General features: G+C 45.3%; 2 protein-coding genes across 4 annotated transcripts in view; one reads left to right on the top strand and one right to left on the bottom strand.

The window, feature by feature from the left end:
• LOC149341132 (uncharacterized) overlaps window positions 1-4,564 on the bottom strand; it is a 187,866-nt gene extending 183,302 nt beyond the window's left edge. For both annotated transcript variants that reach the window (XM_089543010.1, XM_089543011.1), the window contains exon 1: window positions 4,200-4,564. In XM_089543010.1, coding sequence (XP_089399136.1) covers window positions 4,200-4,290 — 91 coding nt within the window. In that variant the 5' untranslated portion in view covers window positions 4,291-4,564. The remainder of the gene's footprint in view (window positions 1-4,199) is intronic.
• Window positions 4,565-4,819: 255 nt separating this feature from the next.
• Window positions 4,820-22,053, top strand: Snup (snurportin-1). Of its 2 annotated transcripts, XM_089543007.1 has the most exons (7): window positions 4,820-5,165; window positions 5,287-5,428; window positions 8,328-8,432; window positions 9,440-9,536; window positions 11,640-11,737; window positions 13,493-13,660; window positions 21,011-22,053. In XM_089543007.1, exons 1-7 carry the CDS (start codon window positions 4,900-4,902, stop codon window positions 21,275-21,277), a joined length of 1,143 nt encoding a protein of 380 aa, XP_089399133.1. In that variant the 5' UTR covers window positions 4,820-4,899; the 3' UTR covers window positions 21,278-22,053. The 2 variants fall into 2 exon arrangements, with proteins under 2 accessions (XP_089399133.1, XP_089399134.1); XM_089543008.1 differs by lacking the exon at window positions 13,493-13,660.
• Window positions 22,054-22,934: the final 881 nt, after the last annotated feature.

Below are 22,934 nucleotides of genomic sequence, written 5' to 3'. Positions count from 1 at the left end.
GAAATTGCACAACGGCGCGAAAGAGGCCGGTACAAGCGGGAGGTCGACAGATGGTCGCTTCTTGCGATAGCATGGTGGCTAGTATCACGCACGTCGTACGCACATCCAGAGGACTTCCTGCAGAGTTTTTATATGGTCCCACCTTAGAATGGTATTACAGAAACGTTTCGAAGTGAGAGGGCGCTCACGACACGTACCGGTTAGTACCGGTTTTATGAAATTAGAACAGCGGACGTTTACCAAGGCCATAAGGGAAGATAACCGCTGGTCCCTAACGGTAACGGAGTGGATTCCAAGAGAAGGCAAGCGTGGCAGGGAGCGCAGAAAGTTAGGTGGGCGGATGAGACTAAGAAATTTGCGGGAATACGGTGGCCGCAACTGGCGAACGACAGGGTTAATTGGAGAGACATGGGAGAGACCTTTGCCCTGCAGTGGGCGTAGTCATGCTGATGATGATGATGAAAGCGACGCTTTCCAAATGAGAGCAGACCGACTTTATCTGAGGAGCGATTCATCGTTGTGTTCCTTATATACGTATAATATGTCTATGAAGAAAAATAAAAAGCTCCGTCCATAGCGGTAACAATGTTTCTACTATCTTCGCAGCTGTTCGGATATTCATACTGAGGGAAATACCAGAGAATAAATAAAAGCAACAAAGTGAAGATGAAGCTCCGAGTTTGAGAGAAAAAAATGTACAAAAAGTACGGCTGAGTAGCGTAGCAAGTCCCAGCTGCACTCCCCCTTCCCGTCCTCTTAACGCCATTATTCCCAAGGAGAGTATATAAACATACACCTGGCATCAGGGGCTTCCAGGCGAGGTTACTGTAAAGACGAAGGTATCCGAAGGAAGGTTTAAGCTCCTAACAAACACGCACACAGAACACTGATAAGGCGCTGTTAACTCCGGCTGAGTGTAGCATTTCTTGTTTGCGGAACCTGCACGTGCCTGAGAAGGGCGGATGAGATACTGCGCGTCAAGACGCAAAGCACACTGTGTGCAAACATACAACATTAGCACGTTTTTTATTTACTTATTTATTTATAGATACCCCTAAAGGCCCTCTTCACGAGGGTATTACATAGGGGGTGGTAAAAATTCGCACATGAATATATAGAAGGTTTGTTTTATTGGCTTATTAGGGTTTAACGTCCCAAAGCAACTCAGGTTATGAGGGACGCCGTAGTGAAGGGCTCCGGAAATTTCGACCACCAGGGGTTCTTTAACGTGCACTGACATCGCACAGTACACGGGCCTCTAGAATTTCGCCTTCAGCGAAATTCGGCCGCCGCGGCCGGGATCGAACCCGCGTTTTTCGGGTCAGCAGCCGAGCGCCGTAACCACTGAGCCACCGCGGCGGGGCGAATATATATAGAAGGAACATCTAACATGAGTAACAGAGCAAAAAAGAAACAATAAAAGAGCAATAACTGGGAGTGAGCAAGTATCAAAATGTGGCGGAACAACAAAACGCAAAATGAACAAAAAAAAACAAAGATAAAAACGATGTAATAAACAGAACGAAAAAATAAAACTCAAACACATTACGGTGAGCAGAACAGAACTAGAAGAAAACTACACATCGCTTTGATTTTTTAAGACTTCATCAAATGATGTCGCATTTGTTTCAGTTGCGATTGTTGAAGGCAGCCGGTTCCAATCAATAATGGTTTTGGGTATGAATGATTTGGCAAAACTTGAAGTGTGACATGTGATGCGTTTGATCTTGAAAGGATGGTCTCGGCGTGGAAACACTGCTGAGGGTAAGTGAAAGAAATCGTCGTGAAGTAACGGATGAAGGTAAATTTTGTGGAAAAGAGTTAAGCGAGGCAGTTTACGACGATGGGAAAGGATGTCAAGTCCAGCACGAGCTTTTAACGCAGTGACGCTAGTAAAACGTGAGTAGTCAGAATAAAGGAAACGAGCAGCACGGTTTTGCAGGGATTCTATGTTTTCTTTGATGCAGGCTTGATCTGGGTCCCATATGGCTGAAGCGTACTCAATTTTAGGTCGAATTAATGTAATATAAGCAAGTTTACGCACGTGCGCCGGAACATGTCGAAGGTTGCGTTTTAAAAGGCCAAGAGGACGGCTAGCAGCTGCTAGAATCAAGTTAATGTGATAGTTCCAGGTTAAGTCTGATTGAAGGTAAACTCATAGATACTGGTAAGTGGAAGTTGTCTTAACTGTTATGCCATTAAGAGAGTATGTGGTTGGGATGCGATAAGAGTTTCTAGTAAAGGAGACGTGCAATCGCAAAAGCAGAACTGAAAGGCTGGTTCCATGTAGCCCCTCAAATATTTCGAAAATATTTAGAAATAGAGTGAGCAACGGTGGGGAAGCCTACACGTTTCATTAAATTCCTGCTCGGCAATAGCGAAACAACTGGGAAGCAAAGTTTCGCGTGGTGCGCCGCAGTTGCTTTGGTACGCTCTCGCAAAAAAATAAAGCCATTAAATTTACTTGCATGCTTTTTTTCTATCTTTTTCAGCCCTTGCTGAAAAAGATAGAAAAAGAAAAAGAAAAAGATTCCTTGCTCGGTGGAAACGGTCACCCGGCCCTCTCGCCCCCCTTCTTTTAAATCCGTCCATAGCAAAAATAAAATGCAAAAAGAGCTGCCTTTAAACGCACGCAAGTGTTCACGAAAAAGAGAAAGAAGAAAAAGCAAGGGGCCGGATGGAGCACGTGGTGAACATGTGCGGCCTCATTCACCCACCTTCGGTCGCCATTTGTGCGCCGTGCCTCCCATTAGCCTCCATTCAAATTTATATACCAGACAAAGTATCAGAGAAATAAGACAGTTGCCGGTGGAAAATTTGCGCAATTTCTCCATTCTGAGAACCTAGCCAAAAAACGCCGATGGAAGTGTCGAAAAACAACTGAAACCGAATGGAATCCAATAGAGGTTCCAGATGGTTGCCGATTTCCGACAGTTCCAACTGTTCTTACTGGATCATTACAATGGGAGTTGAAACACAAAGAAAAATAAATAAATAAAGAACATGACTGGTCCACATGCCTCTGATCGATGCATCGGTGAATGTCTATACGTGTAGCAGTCACGCAACAACTAGCTGTATCGTTCTCACCGTGGAGCATGTGAATGTCTCAAGTTTCAGGAGCGAGTTGATACCCCGCCCTTGCTACATACGCCATTGACCAAAAATCTTAATACGATAATTATACCAATATTTTGGTAACGCTTAACAAATAAACGGCCAAAAGCTGGACTATAGACGGTCAGCACGCCAGTTGCACAGTTTATCATCCCTCAGCGATATTTCCACAGGCTTCTCAGCAATGTCCCCCCCTTTTTTTTTCATGTTAACGTTCATTAGTATTTTAATTCCTAGTTTTTCTTCTTATCCTCATTCGTTTTGAAAGCCACAAAACCTCCAGTAATCCCCTCTGTGAATCTGTGTGAAAGATGACAAGCCCAGGAAGAATATTGAATTTCGCGCTAACGGAAACCATCAAACAAACAGACCACAGTCCAACATGCCCACGGCCAAGTCTAAATTTGAAAGAAATCTGTGAGCTGTAGAAACATATCTTGATTCACTCACAAACTATATACAGAGGCCGCGTCTCTTTAGCGGCCAACGTGCTCGCAAATGCCTTCCTCTCTGCGGCCCAGTTGTGCACTGCAGTTCGATACTATGCAAGTTCATTCACCCTCCTCCCCTCCCCTTTCCACCTTTTACGCGTCCCTTATTTATATTATTTTATTTCTTTTATTTCCCATACAGTTACGCAATACAGACTGAGCCAGCGAGCCCGACAGGAGCCCACCAAAACATGTGTTATTAGACACAGCCATGGATCACGCGGAGACCGGCAATCGCCACTGCATGCATGTGCGGAAATCGTTCGCAAAGCAGCGCGTCGAAAAATACATAACGGGACCGCATATATATACCGCTGCATCGGTGTCACAATCACGGAAAATTGGTCCACTCCCAAGGAGCAGGCACTGCTCCGGAGCCGGTACGGAAGATGACGGATAATCGTGCCGTGCTCGGAAGTCAGTCACCCCTCCGACAAAATCGAAGATACGGACGCGCTCCCCTCCAACGCCGCGCTTCTCCGCGTCCGCATGCGCGTAAGCAGCAAGCGCAGAGTGAGGCCGCTGCTTCCATTCAGTACACAGAACCTGCGCTACCGATGCAGTAAAACAGCAAGGCTCGTGCACACTCACCCAATCCTAGATATGAGCGCATATTGTAATCCACCCGAGGAGGCATCGGCGGCTTTTTGCCGAAACCAAGGTGCTTGAGGATCTTGGCCATCGCCCGTTGTTGAAAAAAAATATATATGCAGGGAGACCGGGTAGACCACTCGGCTTGCAGCAGAGGTTCTCACGACGCGCGCACGGCCATCGGACACAATCCCTGAGGAGTCCGGAGCAGCCAAGCGCGATGCCCGGCGTACCCTTCCAATTAAAAACACGACGGGTTGCACTTGACAGGTCGCGCACACGGATTCACGTCCAGAAACAGGCACGGATCCGTTGCTTCTTGTTTTGGCCGTTAGGAGCGTGAGTAGCGCGAGCGTGGCGCGCGTTTAGTTGAACTAAACCTCTGAAGATGTCGCGACAAACAAAACTGTTATCATCATCACTAATACACAACTACTTACGCTCATGTGTATGCCTTTATTAGTTCTCTTTAAAAATTTATTTATGCTTACTTTTAGTAAGTCTTCAAACATTTTATGCTATTGGTGGGTAAATATTTTTATTATTCAAAACTTTTTTTCGTTACTCTATGCACGTATAAGGGGGTAAGGAACTTCAGGTGCTTCAGAAGTGCGCAGTGAGAGTGGATCTATGCACGCACTTGTGTTCAACGTGATGGCGGCTCCCATGTGCGAAACTTTTGAGGATTTTGCGTTCACACATGTTATGTCGCGCAAAGAGCTTGCGTAGTAAGTGCTTGTTGAGTGAACATAGCCGCTCTGTTCTCCATATTCAGTTGAAACTTTTTACGCTGTGCCTGTCGAGAATTATGGAAGGCCTACTAGATAGCCTGTCAACAGGTTTACGAGTCACACTCGACGAAAACAGCTCAGTTACTCCTCATCCCAGGTTTTCTTCGTACAAATTGAAGTATAGCGCGTCATCGCAAGAGGAGCGGAGGCGCAAGTTTTTCGAGGACCAGAAGAAGTGAGTTCGATGCATGTGCTTCTGTGTCTAAATGCTCATCTTGATAATTTGTGAGAAGAAGTGAGTTCGATGCATGTGCTTCTGTGTCTAAATACTCATCTTGATCATTTGTCATCGCCAGGAAACGGTGCGATTTCATCCAACATGCTCGTCGGCTGGCGATTGGGGATGAGGATTCAGGCGCCGCCAAAAACGATGATGAAAAAATGGACTGCACCGTCTCCCGACCTCGAGTCAGTACACCAAGGATCTACAAAAATAGGGTGTGTGTTCTGTTGCTCTCAATGGTTTCTTGTAATCACAGCTTTTACATCCTTCACTATCTTTGCACAATACTCTTTCGGAATTCGGAGGTATATGCACATGATCATACACACGCTCTTCAGTCGCTTGTTGCTTCTGGCCAATTGAAGATCCTATTGGGATGCTGGCCGTGTACTTATTTCGTGCTTAATTAGCTCTTTTCTATTTTAGGTTCAGGCGCTTGGAAGTAAGATGCTGTGGACTTTGATAGCAGTACATGCTGTATGAAAGGCGAAGGTTATTTATTGCTGACTGTTGAAGAGTCCAGTTCTGATAATGTAGGTCCACTCCCCAGTACATTATTTTAAAATTTACACCGTGGGCACTTCAGTTGTTTCCAAACAGTGCAAAGGGAACAGGGGACAAGCGTTGCTCACAAGTGTGTGAGTAGTAAGTGAGGGGAAAAGCCACAAAGTGCTTTTGCAAAACCAATTCTTGCAAAAATGGGTACTGTGAACTCTCTTGTAGACACAAAAATAGCCCTAAAAGCTTCTTTCTTGGGGAATGTACCAAGTACAGTGTTAATTTTGTCTGAAATCGGCAAAGAAAATAAATGTGACTGCTTTCTGGCTGGCACCTAGCTTGTGTGGCATTGTTTCGGTATTGAAGTTGACATGCTTTTAAACAATTGACATGCTTTGCTAACAAGACTTATTGCTATTTTGACGCGCAAAACCTACCACGTGGGCAAGCAGTGACAGCCTTTGGAAGGGCACCTCAGTGATGTCTCGCTGCCTACGGGGGTTTCTGACAGATGTTCTGAACGTTCAGTCTGACTTGTGCAGTGCCTTAACTGCTTACACAGAAAAGAAAAAAAAAAGCGTTTTCTACGCTAAAAATGAAATTGGAATCGCTTGAAAGTGCTGTAGTTTTAATGACTTTGCAGTTTTTTGCTGCGTGCACATGGTTGTTTACCATACTTCATTGTAAAGATAATGCTACTTGCTGTTTGTTACTCACATCTGTAAGATGCTTCTGATCGAAGCTGCCATTTTTATACAAGGCCTTCCTTCTTCCTTTGGCATTGCTAGCATGCTGTAAGGTACAGAGGTAAGCCTGTTATGGGGCATTAGATGCCTAGGATGCTTGACCGAGCACATGGCATTATGCCATATATCTTTGTCACATCTAATGCTGTGCTAACAAATTTTATCTCCTTCCGTTCAGAAGAACTGGCAAATGGCAGCATTATGTACTCACTGACACAACGCAAGCCGCAAAAATAGGAAGAGACTGGAAGAAACACATGATGAAAGCCAATGTCTAGGACCACCCTTTAAAGACCCTGAAACAGCTTTTGTTAAATCTTTTGTTCATTTTAGTAATAAGAGTTGATTCACTTCACTACTTAAGGGGTGGGTTGCGATCATTGGTGCACTCCATTAAAATATTTATTCAAGTGTCTTTGAAAATGTTTGCGGGCATGTGATTGACGTGGCTTCATTGGGTAAAGCCATTCCAGTTGGTTGCGGTATAGGAGGAAGATGGCATCGCAGAAATGGTACTGTGGGCTCATCAACGAGTGGCTTTAAATGGATGGGCAGTGTAAGGTTATATGCCAGCAGGAGGTAGGATGGGACCTAGTGCCGAGAGCGCTCTGAAAAAGATTTGCAAGTAAAGGCTGGCTGCGTGTTGCCATGCAGAAAGGTGAAAAAGATGAGATTTTATTTCGACCTTATTTTGAGCTTTTGGTGTTTTGAAATGCATGTGCTAGCATGTGAATATCAGGAGTCAGAAGTGAGTGAACTTCATGGGACATTTTTGGGTGCTTTCTGATGTGTTGTCGCAATCTGCTTACTGAGTGATTTCTATGGGAAGTGGATATTTTACTTCTAGTCTGATGAGAGATTGATTTTTAATAAGGTCTACGTGTGGAAGAGTGTAGAATAAGGTATGCTCTCGGTAACCTATGGACCTGCTTGCTGATAACAATGGTATTACTAACATGAATGCAATAAGGGAGCCATTACTCATTAGTATCCACCCAAGCGCAGTCGTACGGCTGCAGAGGAAAGCTATAGAGCTTTCACAGAAACTACACAGGTTTCACGGAAGCTTCATTAATGAAGAAAAATTTGTCCAGGTCTGGGGTTTGAACCTGGGACCACCACCTATCCGGGTAGTCGCTCTACCAACTGAGCTTGGGGGATTTCCCTATAACACACTGTACTAACGCCGTTCCCGCTTCGAGTTGTTGATCAGTGCAGCCTAGCCCCTGCCATCTGCTCTTCCTGGTTAGCTCAGTTGGTAGAGTGACTGCCTGGGCAGATGGTGGTCCTGGGTTCGAACCCAGGACCAGGACAAATTTTTCCTAAACTCCGAAGCTTCTGTGAAAGCTGTATAGTTTTCCTCTGTAGCTGTACAACTGCACTTGCGTGGATGCTGTTGAGTAACGGCTCCCTTATTACAAATTTACTCCACCTTGAGGGATTATTTTTCATTGAACAAACCTGAGAGAACCAGCAGAAATCGTTACAAAGGGTGCACCGAGATGTTTATTCATTCTTGCATGTTCACCAGGATTGTTAGCAATGCGGCACCTATAATTGAGAGGGTAGTGGTATCATTTGAGCAAGGCAGTTTTGCATTTGGGTTTTTAAAGATGCACCAACTCTCTCCTAAGCTGCAGTGCAGTGCATTATATAAAGCTTGACTTTGGAAATCAAAATAATTTGGGGCAAATCCGTCACCAATTTTGGTGATAGTGTGCATCTTAAAACTTATAATTTGGGTTTAGGCCGTCTGCTTTGCAACTAATTGTAGGTTTTCAGATCCAGAAAGTGATTTCCCTTCACTGTTTTACTGTTCTTGTTACCGAGTCCGTTCATTAACAGTCTTCTTGCTCTGTCTTCATTCCAGCTGATGCTGTCGGAATGGCTGGTGGATGTGCCAGAAGACTTTGCAGAAAATTGGATTATGGTTCCGTGTCCAGTTGCCAAGCGTTGCCTTGTTGTTTCATCTAAGGTATGTCTTGGGTAGTTGGGTGATAAAATCAATTTTTTTGCAGCAAAAACAGTGGGTTGTATAAAACCACTGCTCGCAAAAGTGTTTAAAAAAAAATGATAACTTTTTTGAAAAACACAGAAGCTGGAGATTAATGGGGGTGGCTTTTATTGGTATATCTCAGAAATATTTTTTGATTTATTTATTGAACCCTTAGGACGCTAGCATGAATTGATCATATTTATTTTATTCCATGGTGTGTGCTGTGTTGACATTCTCTTGTCTGCCCAAGTAAAAGACCAATGTTCTATACAAACCTTTCTGCTGAGAAGCAAGTCCAGTCAGGTGATTAAACATGTGGTGCCATTGTGGGTGAAAGTTGAACATACTGCCATACTTATGCGGTTCATGCTGCCTCTTCAGGTATTTCCCTGTTTATGGAGGCACCAAAGTGATAAGTTCATATAGCCGTACTGTACCACTGGTGTGGGAAGACACAGGCAAACAAAAATTCCATATGCATTTAGAAACAAACTGTGTTTTAAAATACAGCCTGTGTGTAATGTCTGACATCAGACAAGGTATGGGCTAATTGGCTGAATATGGAAGTCGACGTGTGTTTAGCCTGCAAAGAAGTGCGTTTGTTTTTTTGGTGGTCAGCGGCTAACTGCAAGGCTTGAAAAATGTGCGAAGCTATCAGACAAGAGGTGTCATCACTTTAAATTAGGGTGAAAAATTTGCGCCTGCATGGTAGATAATTCTGGGTGAAATTTGTCTGCAATGCATTTTTGTGTTTATTGTTATTCGTAATGACGGGCGCGTTCAGTCCAGCTTATGCTACTCGGTGCAGGAACGGTTCCCTCTGTTACTTTTGTCACTATTTTGTGTCACTGTCCTGACATTTTCTTCGACTCTCTCTCAGTTGAAAATGCAACATTCCTGATACAGGTATCACACCTTGTGTGGTTAAATTAATTGTTTGCAGCACTGTTTTTACATTACTTTCCTTTCTTTCTTTCTGCTTTAAGGGATCTACAAGAGCTTATGGGAGGAATGGCTACCGCATAGCCAGTTTTCTTTCCCATTTACCTGGAGGAGGCAGAGCAACAGATGGGAAATACTCAGGTTAATGTGACCTTTGTCTTCTTAAATTTCTGTCTCTTATCAGTATGAGAGAAGCCGACAGCCACAGAAACCAAATCCCCTGTGCTCCTTGGTTTCTGTGGCTGTCGGCTTCTCTCATATTTATAACGAGCCCCTCATTCCCCTTCAAATCCCCTGTGCCCCTTGGTTTCTGTGGCTGTCGGCTTCTCTCATATTTATAACGTGCCCCTCATTCCCCTTCCCTTGTTTGCTTAATTGTCTCTTATCAGGTTTTTTTTTCTGGGAGAAACATTACAATGACTCGTCGACAGAACTTGTGCACTGCATTTTTGGTTAATGCTCTGGCCTATAGTTAAGTCTATGTTATTTTAGCATATTACCAGAGAGTCAATAAAGGAACCATGTTCACAGTTGTCCAGTAATGCTAAACTCATTACGCTGTGTTCCAGGGCTAAATTACATGAAGATTAAAGTCTGAAGATTTGCATACACTTACTCCATTCTTTTTTTGATCCGTGATCATGCTTTGAATTCATGGAGTATAATAAATGTGGTTCCCGGTTCCCTTTCCTTAGTTATTGTTCTTACAACATTATTTGCAGCTTCATGATCTGCCTGCACTTTTGCACTGCCTTTTGCTGGCGTCGTGCACCCCAAATAATGTAAAAGAAAGATCTCGTTAGAGCAGATAAAAAATTGTTCTCACTGCTGTCCATATTAATGCGACAAAAATACACGGCCCCAATGGGATCTGTGAATTTTCGTCGTGCCCATTGTCCGGGAAGCCAGTTTCCATGTTAACGAGGTGTAAATACATTGAAAAAGTTTGGTCCCCAGAATAATTGTCCATAATTTTAGTCGTTCATATTAACGAGGGCTGTGTTAATGGGGCATGACTGTACACCCGGGCAAATCTTTATCTGGCTTGGGTCTTGCATCGTTAAATGCTCCTTGTAAAAGGTTCTTTTCTGCTACACCGCTGGCATATTCATGCTGTAATTTGACGCGTGAGATGGCATTTTGTGGTTCCTTTTTGTTTATATAATGTTTGAGGGGAGTACTTGCATGTTTAAATCGAAGTTATTAGAAATATTGATCGCCTGCCACTACCAAGAGCTGAAACAAGCGGGATACGTAGCAATGGTTCTAGTCGATATGGCCTCCTCCTCTGGGTAAACTACTCCTCCTTTCGTGGCGGACAGGTCGGTTACCCAGAGTAAGCGCAAATGCGCCACCAGAACCATTGCTGCGTATTCCGCTTGTTTCGGCTCTTCGTAGTGGCAGACGATGAGTATTTCTGATAACATTGATCTAAACACGCGAGTACCCCACTCAAACATTATTTGAACAAAAAGGAACCACGAAATTTCATCTCACGCGTCAGATTACAGCATGAATATGTGAGCGGTGTAGCCGAAAAGAACCTTTTACAAGGTGCATTTAGCGATGCAACACCCGAGCCAGTTAAAGATTTGGCTGGCTGTACGAACATGACTGTAGTCAGGTACAATTTAAGAACGCAGGGGCTTCTACCCATCAGAGGACCTCCTTTGAGCCAGTGGATTGGCTGATTCTCATGACCCTGCTAGTGTGACAAAGCAGGCAGTGGTAGATGCAAGGGGATAATCCCTTCCCTTTATGGTCAGGGATAGACCCCCCTGCGTTGTCACGCTAGCAGGGTCATGAGAATCGGTCGATGCCATTGGCTGGAAGGGGGTGTTCTGACGGGAAAAGCCGCTTCATCTTGAGTTATATCCGACTATAGCGCGATTCATGGTTGTGTGTAAGAGAGCTAGCGAAATATGTATTTGCAAACTGGTAGAAGGCTAATGTCTTGCTGCATAGTAGAAAAATACCGTATGTGCGTGTTCATGTTTCAGTTCGACCTGATAGTACAACCTTGGTCAAAGCGTTCAGGCCATATGGATTGCTCTTCGGGCATATTATACGCCACTTGAGACACTCTTAAGGACCGAAAGATGTGGAGGGTTCTCTTCGTCCTGCAGAGGTTTAAACTCCAGGGGTGCTATAAATGACCCCCATTATATGTATAGCTGAAAACCACCTAAGATTTGACCTAGGCCCTCTATGGTCTCTACAGGAAGCTGTCTTCATTTTTTCCAGATTTTTGCCTGCTGGACTGCGTTGTCTCGGATGTGCATCGAACATACTACGTCCTTGATGTGATGTGTTGGAAGTCGCATCCGGTCTTTGACAGTGAGGTATGTGTTTTTTAAAGCCATGGTGCTGTGCTTAGCGCAGCATATGTAGGGAGAGAGACACAGGTGCCTCATTTCCTTCCTAACTAAATTATTAACCGTTCAGTACTTTTTCGGCATTGTCAGAGTTGATTTCAGTACTTCATATGACTTATCCGCTTATTGTAGCAGTCATGTAAAGTTACATTCGTCACGTTGCCTTTGATGTTCTTAGACCACCAAGGCTTCTCGTAGTGCTTTCCCTTGGAAGTTTGTTTAGATGTCAAGGCAGTGTCAAGTGAACAAAGAGTAGATTTAACAAGCTTGATTCTGACTGTGACCATGCTACAGGGGGCACTTCTTGTGTATGTGCACCATCAGATCCAAGGGTTTTCCTCTGGTCATTAACGTACACCACCCATAATCATCATCATCATCATCACCACTATCATGTCACATATCATAATCATCAGTCCTGGCTACGTCCGCATCTACTGCGGGACTAAAACCTTTCCCTCTGATCTCCACCTAGCCCTGTCCTGCGCCAGCCACGGCCACGCTATCCCAGCTAATTTCCTCATCTCATTTGCTGACCTACTCAGATGTGTTTCCATTCCATTGGAATTCCATTGGATGCTGCTTAGTGGGTAAACATACAAACATAATGGGAAACTGGTGCTCAGTTTGGTCCTCCTGTTGCGTTCTCGTCTTATTTCATATGATACATTGTTTAATATGTGCACACTTAGCCGCTGTGCCTTGAAACTATCCTTCTTTGTGAATTAATGCAGACTAAAACACTGTACACCTTTTGAAATGTTTTGTTCCTCGCATTCCTGCCCGCTTAAAAGACAATAAAAATTTATGCTGTGGTGGAAGGCCAGTAAATTTTTTTTGAGCTGCTGATGCAGCCCTCACAATTTTATCTGAGCGGTACCTTGGTCTTGATAATACACACTGTGGTGTTGCAGTGGCTTTGCTGTTTGAATACTGTTCTCAAAGTTGGGGGACCAAATCCTGGCTACGGCGACCACATTTCAATGGAGGCGAAAGGCCAAAGCGCCCATGTGCTGTGCGATGTCAGTGCATGTTAAAGAACCCCAGCTGGTTTACATTAATCCGGAGCCATCTGCCACAGCATCTCTCTTACTGTAGTGGCAGCCGCAACTGGCAAAGGACATGGGAGAGACATGGGAGAGGCCTTTGCCCTGCCATTGGCGTGGTCAGGCTGATGATGATGATGAGTGGTTTGTGCATCCGCCTCTTATGTAGGAGGTCCAGGGTTCGAGCCCCAGTGCTGCTAAGTACTTACTGGTGCTGCAGTGGGTACAGACTTTCCCCTGGCCTGGTGCTCAGCTTCTCTGGAGTAAAATGCTTGGGTAATGGCTGTTTGACCTCATCTCGAGTGCCATGGCACTGTTTGGCCAAGCAGCTCTTGTGCTGTTAAAATTCGTCATCATCCAGCGTTCCTAATACCTCATGTGCCATTTTGGGATGTTAAACCCTTTATAACAGTGTTCTTATGTGAACAGCTAGAGCCATCCTTTTACTATGATGGTCGTGAAGTACATTTGGGCTGACTTATGTTTTTGTAATCACTGCATTACTATTTTAAGGTCATATTGGGGGCATTTTTTTGCATCTTTCTTTCATCACTATTGTACCTGTACATCCTTTTGCTGGAAGATTGTTAGTTTCGTTCTGTTGCATGAACCAGACTGTATGTGACAAAATGACACAATGCTATTTTAAGCTGAGTCTGCCTGACTGAAATTACAGGCCGAGTTTCGGTTCTACTGGCTTGCTGAGAAGCTTGGTGAGGTTCCCGAACTCCAGCAGTACAGCGACAGCGATAGGCGTTACCAATTTGTGACACTGCCACGACATCCATGCACATCTGAGGCCATTTCTGCTTTCATGTGCTCACCACTTCCTTTCAAGGATGAGGTATGTCCTAAGTTAGGTTATTTTTAGACATCTTTCCACATGCAAATGCTTGGCTTAAAACTTTCATGTGCTGTTCTATCTGTCCTACTTTACTTAGCATGCAAATAGCACAGTCTCTTTGGCACATATTCATCGTGAGTGATCAGCAGGTCACCAACTATCTCCCGTGGATGTGTCATGACTCACCAGTTAGCCGCTGCTTGCAGCTGCTTTCTTGGGCCACTGAGAGATGCTGCAAATGATCTTGTATTTGAGCTTGGCATGGGCACTCTGAAACTTCATGGGTAACCTGATTGGGCATGCCACCAGAGGCCCACTTGGCATCATAGCCGTTAGAAAAGTGGCATACCTTTTGTGATCTTTATTTAAAACTCACGGCCATTATTGTTTTTTTTTAATTCGGAGGCATTGCTGGAATGAACAGGCACATTCTACTGGGTAGTGTTCAACGGGCAGCTAAGCACCAGTGGCACATCTTCAGTGATTTATCCAAGCTTAATAACACTGAATTGAATAAATTTTGAGGCTTTTTTTAAATGAGAGTTTGGCTAATATTGTATACTGTGCAAATAATTATCTGACGGTCACTCATTGCTGCTGGGCACTTACAGTGGATTTTGTTTATTACAAAATATGTTTAGCTGAATACTGTGATAGAGGGACCTTTGCTTACTTTCCCATGTGCACAGTGCAGACGAAGAATGAGCTCATAAACTGTCAAACTTGTGCACGTTAGTTAAGGAGAATTCCTGTTATGCCACAAGAGCATAATTGAACCTGTTTGTTTGTGCAAATATTTTATCAGCATGGCAAGCTTGGTGGTGAATTGCTTATGGCCTTGCATGTGCATTGTTGTAGTTATTTACTCACATTGCTCACTTTTTTTTTAAATTAAGGTTTCAAAAAAGGGGGTCACAAATTACGCTAAGCTTTTTTGAAGACATTCTCAAAAACTCTAGAACGGTCATAACGCGCACTATATACTACATATTTCCGCTTATATGTCGACCCCCCCCCCCCCCCAACTTGCACCCCTCGCTGGCCCAAAAAAAAGTTACTCCAAATATGAGTCGACGCATACCCGCCCCCTTGCGTCAGGTGTCGGAAGGGGTACTCATCTCGATGGGCCTCATGCTAGCTCCCTCTTGTGCTCGTGCTTTCACGCTTGATTAGCGAATTTCACACGGTGAAGAGCGGCTGCAGCAGCTACAGTCAGCTCAGACTCATCCCGTGGAAGTCAAGCAAGCCGCATGTCCTGCCTTGCCGGTTGCGATGCATGCGTTCTGCAAGTATCACGGTCTCCTAGCATACACCTGACAGGTGCAGGTACAGGTACAGCGTCTGCTCGCATGGGCTGTCATGCGTGTGCGCATACCAGCTCCAGCATATGCACGAGCAGGTAGGCATGTACCGTGTCCAGCTAGAAAATGTCCATGGAGTCAGGGCTTTGGCTGCACACGTGCTGTGGCGCTGTGCACGGAGGAAAAAAAATTCAGGAGGGAGTTCCTGGTGATAACCTGGAAGCCTAGTCATAAAAAATAAAAAGGATCGAGAGAGTCGGTTCCCTCGTGATCACACCGTGTGATAACATGCAGTGATATCTGCCCCAGTGCGCGTGCGTTTATGTGCGGACCAGCACAGAAAACTGACTTTAGGTCAATTTAGACCTTGCTGTAGACACCCGCGCCATGGGCCGCGCGGAGTATTATGTATTGATGCCAGATGTGAGTGCTTCATAGGCCGTGCGGCTTTTTATTTGTGAACACTCTGCATACTTTCTTTTTTTTTGCTTGCGTGTTGATACCCTTCTGACTTCATGGTGGTGCGTAATTCAAAGGCTCTTGTCCCCTAAACACAGATTGGTGGGCTGTGTATGGGAACGGATCATTTGAACACTCTTACTGTGTCGGTCAAAGAAAAATTCAACAATTCACAATGTGCTGGTTAGCTTCAATCAACACTTAAAGTGTGAAAAACTTTCACTATTGAATCTAGTTTTTATGATTCGTCTTCCTGACGGCACTATCATAAAGTCATTTTCGAAACAAATCACAAATTGCATAGCAGCCAGTCAAAGCAGTTTAGAGGCATCTCTGAAAGAGTTATAAATCCTATTGCCGGAGTAAGTGCTAAAAAAAAAAAAATGGTGGGTCCCTGAAAGGGGTGTCTGAGGTTGGCAAAAAAATACTTGCATTATGTAGGGCGTAGGCTACTGAACGTTCATGCCGCGTACAATACACCAAAAGCGAGTAGATAATTTATAATACATTTTCAAAAACTGCTGCTCCCGAGCCTTGCGGCGACCAGCGGCGGTGAACTTCCGCACGAATCTGTACTCATTACGTCATTTTAGTACTCTTAACGTCACCAGCGCAGGGCTATCATTGGTTCGCGGTGCTAACGTGAAATCGCATATTTAACAAACTAAAAGCTCTAGATACTTCACATTCTTACTCTTTACGGAACCATTTCGCATTTCAGCAAGGAGAGTTGTCGTTTATATGCATGTTTACGCGGTTATTGTGTGTTGGGTGTCAGAAATTAGTACTGCACTTCCGGTTTACAATGTTTTCGTCTGCTCGTGCCGCTTGTGTCACTCCGCCGGCGCCGCCGTCGAACCGAATCGAGAATCGAGGTGCGATTTGGAGTCACCGCACTACTGATTTCTGTCGCGACCTCCGTCGCATGCGCAATCAAAATGGACCGGCCGTGCTGTGTCGTTGGTTGCAAAGTCAGGGTACGGCAAGATGTTGCCCTTCGGCACTGTCTGCCGAAAGATGGAAATGAGCGAGCTGTCGTCGTCGTCAGGATTCAGCGCCCGATTTCTGAACGGCGTGTCCTTAAAAACTTGGCCGACGCGCCGCACCGATCGTCGCTTGCGAACTGTCGCCCCACTATACAAGCAGGGACACACTGAGCGGTGAGCATCGCTGCGCCGCTCTACCCAAGCTCCGCTCACAACCGGTGTCGCACTTCGCTGCCGTGCAGCAATGCCTGAGCGCTGCTTGGGATGGTCTACAAATATCACCAGGCAAGATCGCCTTGTTATCAGAAATACTTCTCGAGCAGCGACAAAGCATGCCTGCTTATGTTGCGAGCTTTCGGCAACGGCACCGCTCGCGGGCGACGAGCTCTGCTGCTGCCTGGCTGCCGTGGTCGTCGCTAGGCCTATTGCCTCTTTGGCATCGAAGCTGCAGCGGCCGGCGCTTCGGAAGTCGCCTGAGCTATAATAAAAGGCTTACTCTACACATCGCTTTGCAGTCAACAGCATCATCTCACAATAAAATAATAGTATGGTCACTTTCCGCGACTCCTTCAGCAGCGAAGCGAGCGGGCGCCAGGCGAGCCGGACCCCACGTCGCGCCAGCGGCAGCTGCGAGACGGTTGGGGCAAGAAATTTGCTCGTAGCACAGTCGTTACCTTTACCAGCAGCTCAGTATTGGTCAGCGATCCTCAAAAATGACACATTTTTCACATTTCTTATCCCAGGGTTTATTATTTACGTCAAGAACACACTTTAGCTCATTTTTATGACGCCGGCAGACGGGATCCAGGATCCAGGCTGGCCGGCCGGCCGGCATGCTCGGCCTACATCACGTTCGCACAAGAAAATGCAAAACAGCCATGATACCAGAGAGGATGCTTCCTAGATTCGAGCAACGAAAATATGTCTGTGCAAAAGTGGATTTTTCGTTAACGACACCGCCTGTGGGAACGCCGCGCGACGAATTGCGCGCTGGTCCCAGGCTGCCCTAGTCGTCGCTAGGCCTATCTGGTTTCGTGTCGAAACCGCAGCTGACGGCGCTTCGGAAGTCGCCTGCGCTATAATAAAAGGCCTACTATTCACATCGATTTACTGCGAACTCGTCCCGTAATAAAAGATATGTTCGATTTCCACGATGCCTTCAGCAACGGAGCTAGCAGACGGTAGGCGAACCGCACCAAGTAGCAGCAGCACCAAAGCAGCTGTGGGATGAAATTTGCTTGTATCGCAGTCATCACTTTTACCAGCTACTCGGTATTGGCCAGCGATCGTCAGAAATTATGCATTTTTGACATGCATCTATTCAATGGATTGCTATGGACGAGAACAAACAATACTAGCGCGTTTTTCAGTCGCCGGCGGCCGGCATCAAGGCTGGCAGGCCGGTCCGGCGTGGCTCGGCCCCGAGCGCCCTGAGCAGCGCGCTGTACGGCATCATGACGCTGCTGCTCTCCGCGCTCGTATTGGCTCCCGCTTCCCGTCGTTGCGTTTTCTGCGCGCGGCTCGTCGTTGACATCCAGCAGGTTGGACGCAGGCGACGAGCAGCGATCGGTCGTGACGACGTCGTTCACAACGGCGCGCCGCAGCGAATCGCACACACTTTTCGCACATATGTCCCCGCCTTAAGGCTGAAATCCCATTTCGGCGGCACTCATCCGCAAAGTCGTTCCTTCAGCTCGGGGTCCATAGTACGAGAGAAGCCGCAGCGACGGTTGCGAGACACAGGTGAACACAGCAGAGACAGCGGGAAAGCGAGCGAGCGAGCGAAAGAGCGCGTCAACCGGAAGTAAACAAACCGATCTCGTCGATGACGTATTTGTGGGCGGAGCATGGTCCCGGCCTGTAATCTTTATTTTTTTATGGTTCGCTCCGGTGTACGAGTTGAGAGGGAAAAGGCTGGTGGTCATTTTTAATAGCCATTATCTCTGGTTCCACACAAGGTAGATCAAAAATTTTTGCGGTAGGATGATGGATCGTTCAATGTCTATCAATACTTCAACTTCTCTTTGCCTACATGGACACCGTTTCAGGGACCCTTTAAGCTCCACTGGGTGTGACGCAATAACATTGATGGGTTAATGCCCATATATTCAGAATTTGCCATCGTCGACTTTACATTCATACATCCCTAGGAGTCCTCCTACCACTCGTGGTGCAGTGGTGCAGCGGATCGGCGGCGCGCCCACTGCCGTGCAATAGCAGGTGCTGCCACTGGTGGGGCTTGTGTGACCCAGGTTGCTCTTTCTGAGCAACCTCTTGTGACTGATCTTGAATTTAACTGTGACCTGCCATGATAGTCAGTTTGCTCACAGTCCAGTGGCAGGTAGGGATGATGCAACAAGGTCGTGTTGACCCAGGTGGCCCACTTAGGTTCCTTCTCCGGGGATTTTTCGCTCACAATGCCGCAGACACTTCTACCGGATTTTCTGCACAATGAGAGCTTTAACGCTGTCCTCTTAATACCGAAAGAGCGGCAGCACTCGCTGCAGTTGTTGAAATTTTTAAAGACTAACACTCAGTAAAATTCAGGGGGCACTTTGACTGCCTAAAGTGTGTAGAGGTGAAAGCGTTTTCCGCACCACTTTGACTGCCTCTGTGGCACTGGTGATGTCACCACTGGATGATGTCCCACATAATTAATGACTAATTACTGAGTAAGGACAAATTACTAATTAGTGGCTAAGTACTGACTAATGACTGGCTACTAATTAACTGCTAATTAATGACACTCAAACTTCACCTTTAGGAGTGGAACGCAGCGTGTTTTAGGGCTGGACTCAGGGAGTCCACAGAACACCACCACCCGTTCTGCCCCCCCAGGATGCCTTGCCAGTTGGAAACACCTTTGAACTCAACACTTTTTTAGGAAAGGAAATGGCGCAGTAATTCTGGTGTTGTAGCCCTGCCAGGGAGTCCACGGAGTGCCACCACCTGTCCTGCCTCATTCTGGGGGGATGCTTTGGGATGCCTTGCTGGTTGGAAACACCTTTGAAAACAATGCTTTTTGAGGAAAGAGAAAGGAAATGGCCCAGTAATTCTCTGTCATCTTGATGTCCACCACAAAGGAAGGGAGGAAGTGAGAGTGACAGAAGAGATGACAGAAGGTGCCATAATGAAGAAAATGAAAATTGTATTTGAGAAAAGAAAATTACACTGTAAGTGTTTCAGATATCTCAGTGGACACCCATTAAAGGCTATCCCCTTAATAATATTCAGGCTATTCATTACATACTCAGCCCACTAAGGGTCAGCTTAGGTGACAAGAGCTTCTGAATTACAAGACTCCATGAAGAGGAAAGGATACCAACACTCAAGCAAAAATAAATTGCAGAAGTGTTCACAAATAAAAAAGATGACCTACAAACCTCTTACGTCTGGTATAAATACATAATACTGTGTGCTTTTGTTTGTAGGTGTAACACCTTTGGTTGCACACCGGTGAAAAGAATAAACTCGGATGTGCGCTCAGCAGTTAAGCTTGCGAATGATCAGGCGAGTTCGCATGGAAGAAGTGAATGTAAAAAACACAGCCCTAATTTTTAGCATGGGGAATTAGACATCAGCAGCGTAAAACAATACGGGACTTCGTTTCTTCACAGTGTCGTGGTTTGATGCCATGCACTCATCCACTTCCTGCAATACAGTATGACAACACCATGTGCTTGACTAGCACTGCGCGCTCTTCTCCGTCGCCGCTGTCGACAGGAGAGCAGCCGAACCAGAAATTTTTCAAGTGTGACAGGCACCCACGCAAGAGCGAGGGCGAAATTTATCGCCACTTGGCCACTCCGGCTTGCGAGACATCTGCGGTACGGCTCCGCAGCCACTCCTGCTGCTGGAGCCGTGTTGTATTTACTTTTCCAGCTGATAGTGCATCATCTTTTTTTCTGAGCCTTCCTTTTTTTTTAATTTCGTGTGCCCCCAACCTTTCATGCTCATACCTGTGCACTTTGTTTTAGGAGCTGTCTGTGTCCTCCTTTTCATGTTTATACTCTCAGGAATTCTTTTCAATAGTCTGAAGCTCAGTGATGATTGTATTATTGTGTGAACTGCTTGCAACAGGCAGTTGTTAGTCTTTTGACTTCATCTGCTTGAAGCAGAGAGGAAGACCATGATACCTTTTTATGCTGACTGTAAAGTTACCCACTTTGGCAGTACCTATTTAGAAACAAAATGTTTTGAATGAGCAAAGGTTTTCATGTAATAGCTTTTAAATTTATTATTAATTGTACACATTTTTCTCTGGAATGATGAAGGAGAGTCTCTCTAGACTACATTTGGCATATTTTGCAGTGTGCGTTATGTGCTACTTGTTTAAAAGTGATGGTTGATAACCTGAAGTGTTGGAGTAAGCTAAATTTTTGTTCATAGAAATCTCTTTGACTGGATATCTCATGCGAAAAGTCGTACTCATTATAGTAACTTGCTTATGCCTAGAAATGTGCTCTGAACACTTTCCTGATTGCAAACACTGGATGGGGCAAAAAACTGAATTTAGGTTGAGTTTAACGTAACTGGTTGCATAATGTTCAGGCATGTTGCGTCGGTTCTTCAACCAAATCTCCATTCATTTGTTTCTTTGACAGTTGGATGGCCTGCTTTTTTACCACAAGAAGGGCCATTACTTTGAGGGCGTCTCACCTTTAGTTACCTGGCTCAAACCATACATGGTACCCGAGATCCTTGGCATCGCTGTTAGCGAACACTACCTCCAGGAGCAGCCACCCAAGCACAAGACTGGGCTCAAAGAGAAGCTGGAAGCCAACAGATCTCGCACACGAGACAAATTGAAGGAAGCACAGCCAAGTACCATGGACTGTGGAGCTGAAAAAACCCTGGCTATGGAAACATGATCTCTAGTCACATCATTTTGAGGGTCACCATGTTGTGTGTCACTTGGTTTGCACTTGGCATCGTGGAGCGCGGTCAGGTGAAGCATGAAACAAAGAATTCAGTACTGAGCAGTATGCTGCTTCAGTGTTACAAATCATATCAACAGTTGGTTATATGGCCGTAACTCTAATGTCATTGATCATTTCTCATATACTAAAGGTAATGTTCAGAAGGTGCCTTGCTTGTCCAGAGCATCTGCTTGGTACAGCATGAAAGTGAAATTTGGCAGCAGCTACTGAATTTGAGGTGTTATGCTCATGGGTTTGTCTCTGTAGCTACAACAAGATGTTTTCTTCACACTGCACCACTCACATGCTCTAGAGCAGCCAGTCAGATTCTGCAAATGCAAATTACGGTGTGTGTAGTCCACTTATTGCGCTGCGTATCTGCTTCTGTTCATGTCTACCCGCTGCCAGTTGTAACAAAATAGTGGCTAATACCGTCAGCACATTGTGGCTGCAGCACGCTTATTTGCCTGCATTCTTGAGATAGTATGAATTTCATCTGATTCGGTGAAGCATTACTTTTACCAAAGCAGGTACTAGATGTGATAGACTGGCGTTTGAGTCATTTATCAAGCATTGCTGTTACAAGAGCAATTATTAAATGTGATAGAACATTATTTCTTTCATGGATTGAATGCCGCATGTTGTCTTGAACTCATCTGTATATGCAACATTCTGTCAACATTTTAGTATGTCGCAGGTATTACTGGAATAAAAAAAATGCATTGTTATTCTTTGCTGGTGGTTTTTTTCAAGCCTTTTCCCTTTGATAGATGTAGAATGAGCCTGTTGAACAGAACCTCAGCAGTAAATCCTTGGTTCTGGAAAAAGTTTTGAACTGTTTGGTGTGGCAAGCTTTATCAGTGAGATCACTGTTGAACATGTGTTCAGTGGTAAAGAGATGGCACATGTAGCATATACTGGCTGTTTCAGGGAAGCCCACCACTGATTTTTGAAAATAGGGTTGTTGTGTTAAAAAGGTTTGTGTGGCATAGTGATGCCAGTGTTGGCGAACATAAAAAAACAGGCGAATTATGTTAACCAGTGAAGTGATTAACTAAATTATAATAGTTAACTTTTTAACTCTTACTGATAGCCACCTTACTGCAGTCAGCGACTTAGAACCGGCCTGTTAGTAATATTCATATCAGTTTTTAAAACTTCAAAAACGTGATTATCCTCGCCCATGTGGCTCAATGAATTTAGGCCATTTCTCGGGCCATTCGAAAACCACGCGCCTGCAGGGATTGCAAAGCGATGTCAAATGACGTCACTCCGTGACGCTAGTGCCGCGTGACATTCTTTGCCCCGCCCACGCTGCGGGGCTCTCCGCTGCAAGTCCAAATTAGGTGCGCTAGTGCTGTGTGGCTATTGTTTTCATTGTTTATCGTCCACCTAGCGCCTAGGTAACGTACACACACACTCACGCTCACGCCCGCGCGAGGTGTTTTAGAGAAGGCAGCCACAGAGAAGCTTTTTGCGGCACAGTAATACCATTGCACCGCCTCTGCACCGCCTGCGCAGAAGCAGATAGATAGATAGATGCAGAGAGAGGGAAAGGCAGGGATGTTAACCAGAAAGGATTCCGGTTGGCTACCCTGCACAGGGGAAG

Source organism: Amblyomma mixtum, chromosome 5, assembly GCF_055824585.1.
Source record: "Amblyomma mixtum isolate Tamu chromosome 5, ASM5582458v1, whole genome shotgun sequence".
Lineage (NCBI taxonomy): Eukaryota > Metazoa > Arthropoda > Arachnida > Ixodida > Ixodidae > Amblyomma > Amblyomma mixtum.
This window is presented reverse-complemented; position numbering and strand designations above follow the sequence as displayed.

What these genes read in the sequence shown, in the direction of transcription:
- Snup (XM_089543007.1), top strand. Translation starts at nt 4,900, where the DNA reads ATGTTATGTCGCGCAAAGAGCTTGCGTAGTAAGTGCTTGTTGAGTGAA. An exon ending in GCCTTGTTGTTTCATCTAAG is followed by an intron (nt 8,433 to 9,439) that starts GTATGTCTTGGG and finishes TTCTGCTTTAAG; the next exon opens with GGATCTACAAGAGCTTATGG. An exon ending in AACAGATGGGAAATACTCAG is followed by an intron (nt 9,537 to 11,639) that starts GTTAATGTGACC and finishes CATTTTTTCCAG; the next exon opens with ATTTTTGCCTGCTGGACTGC.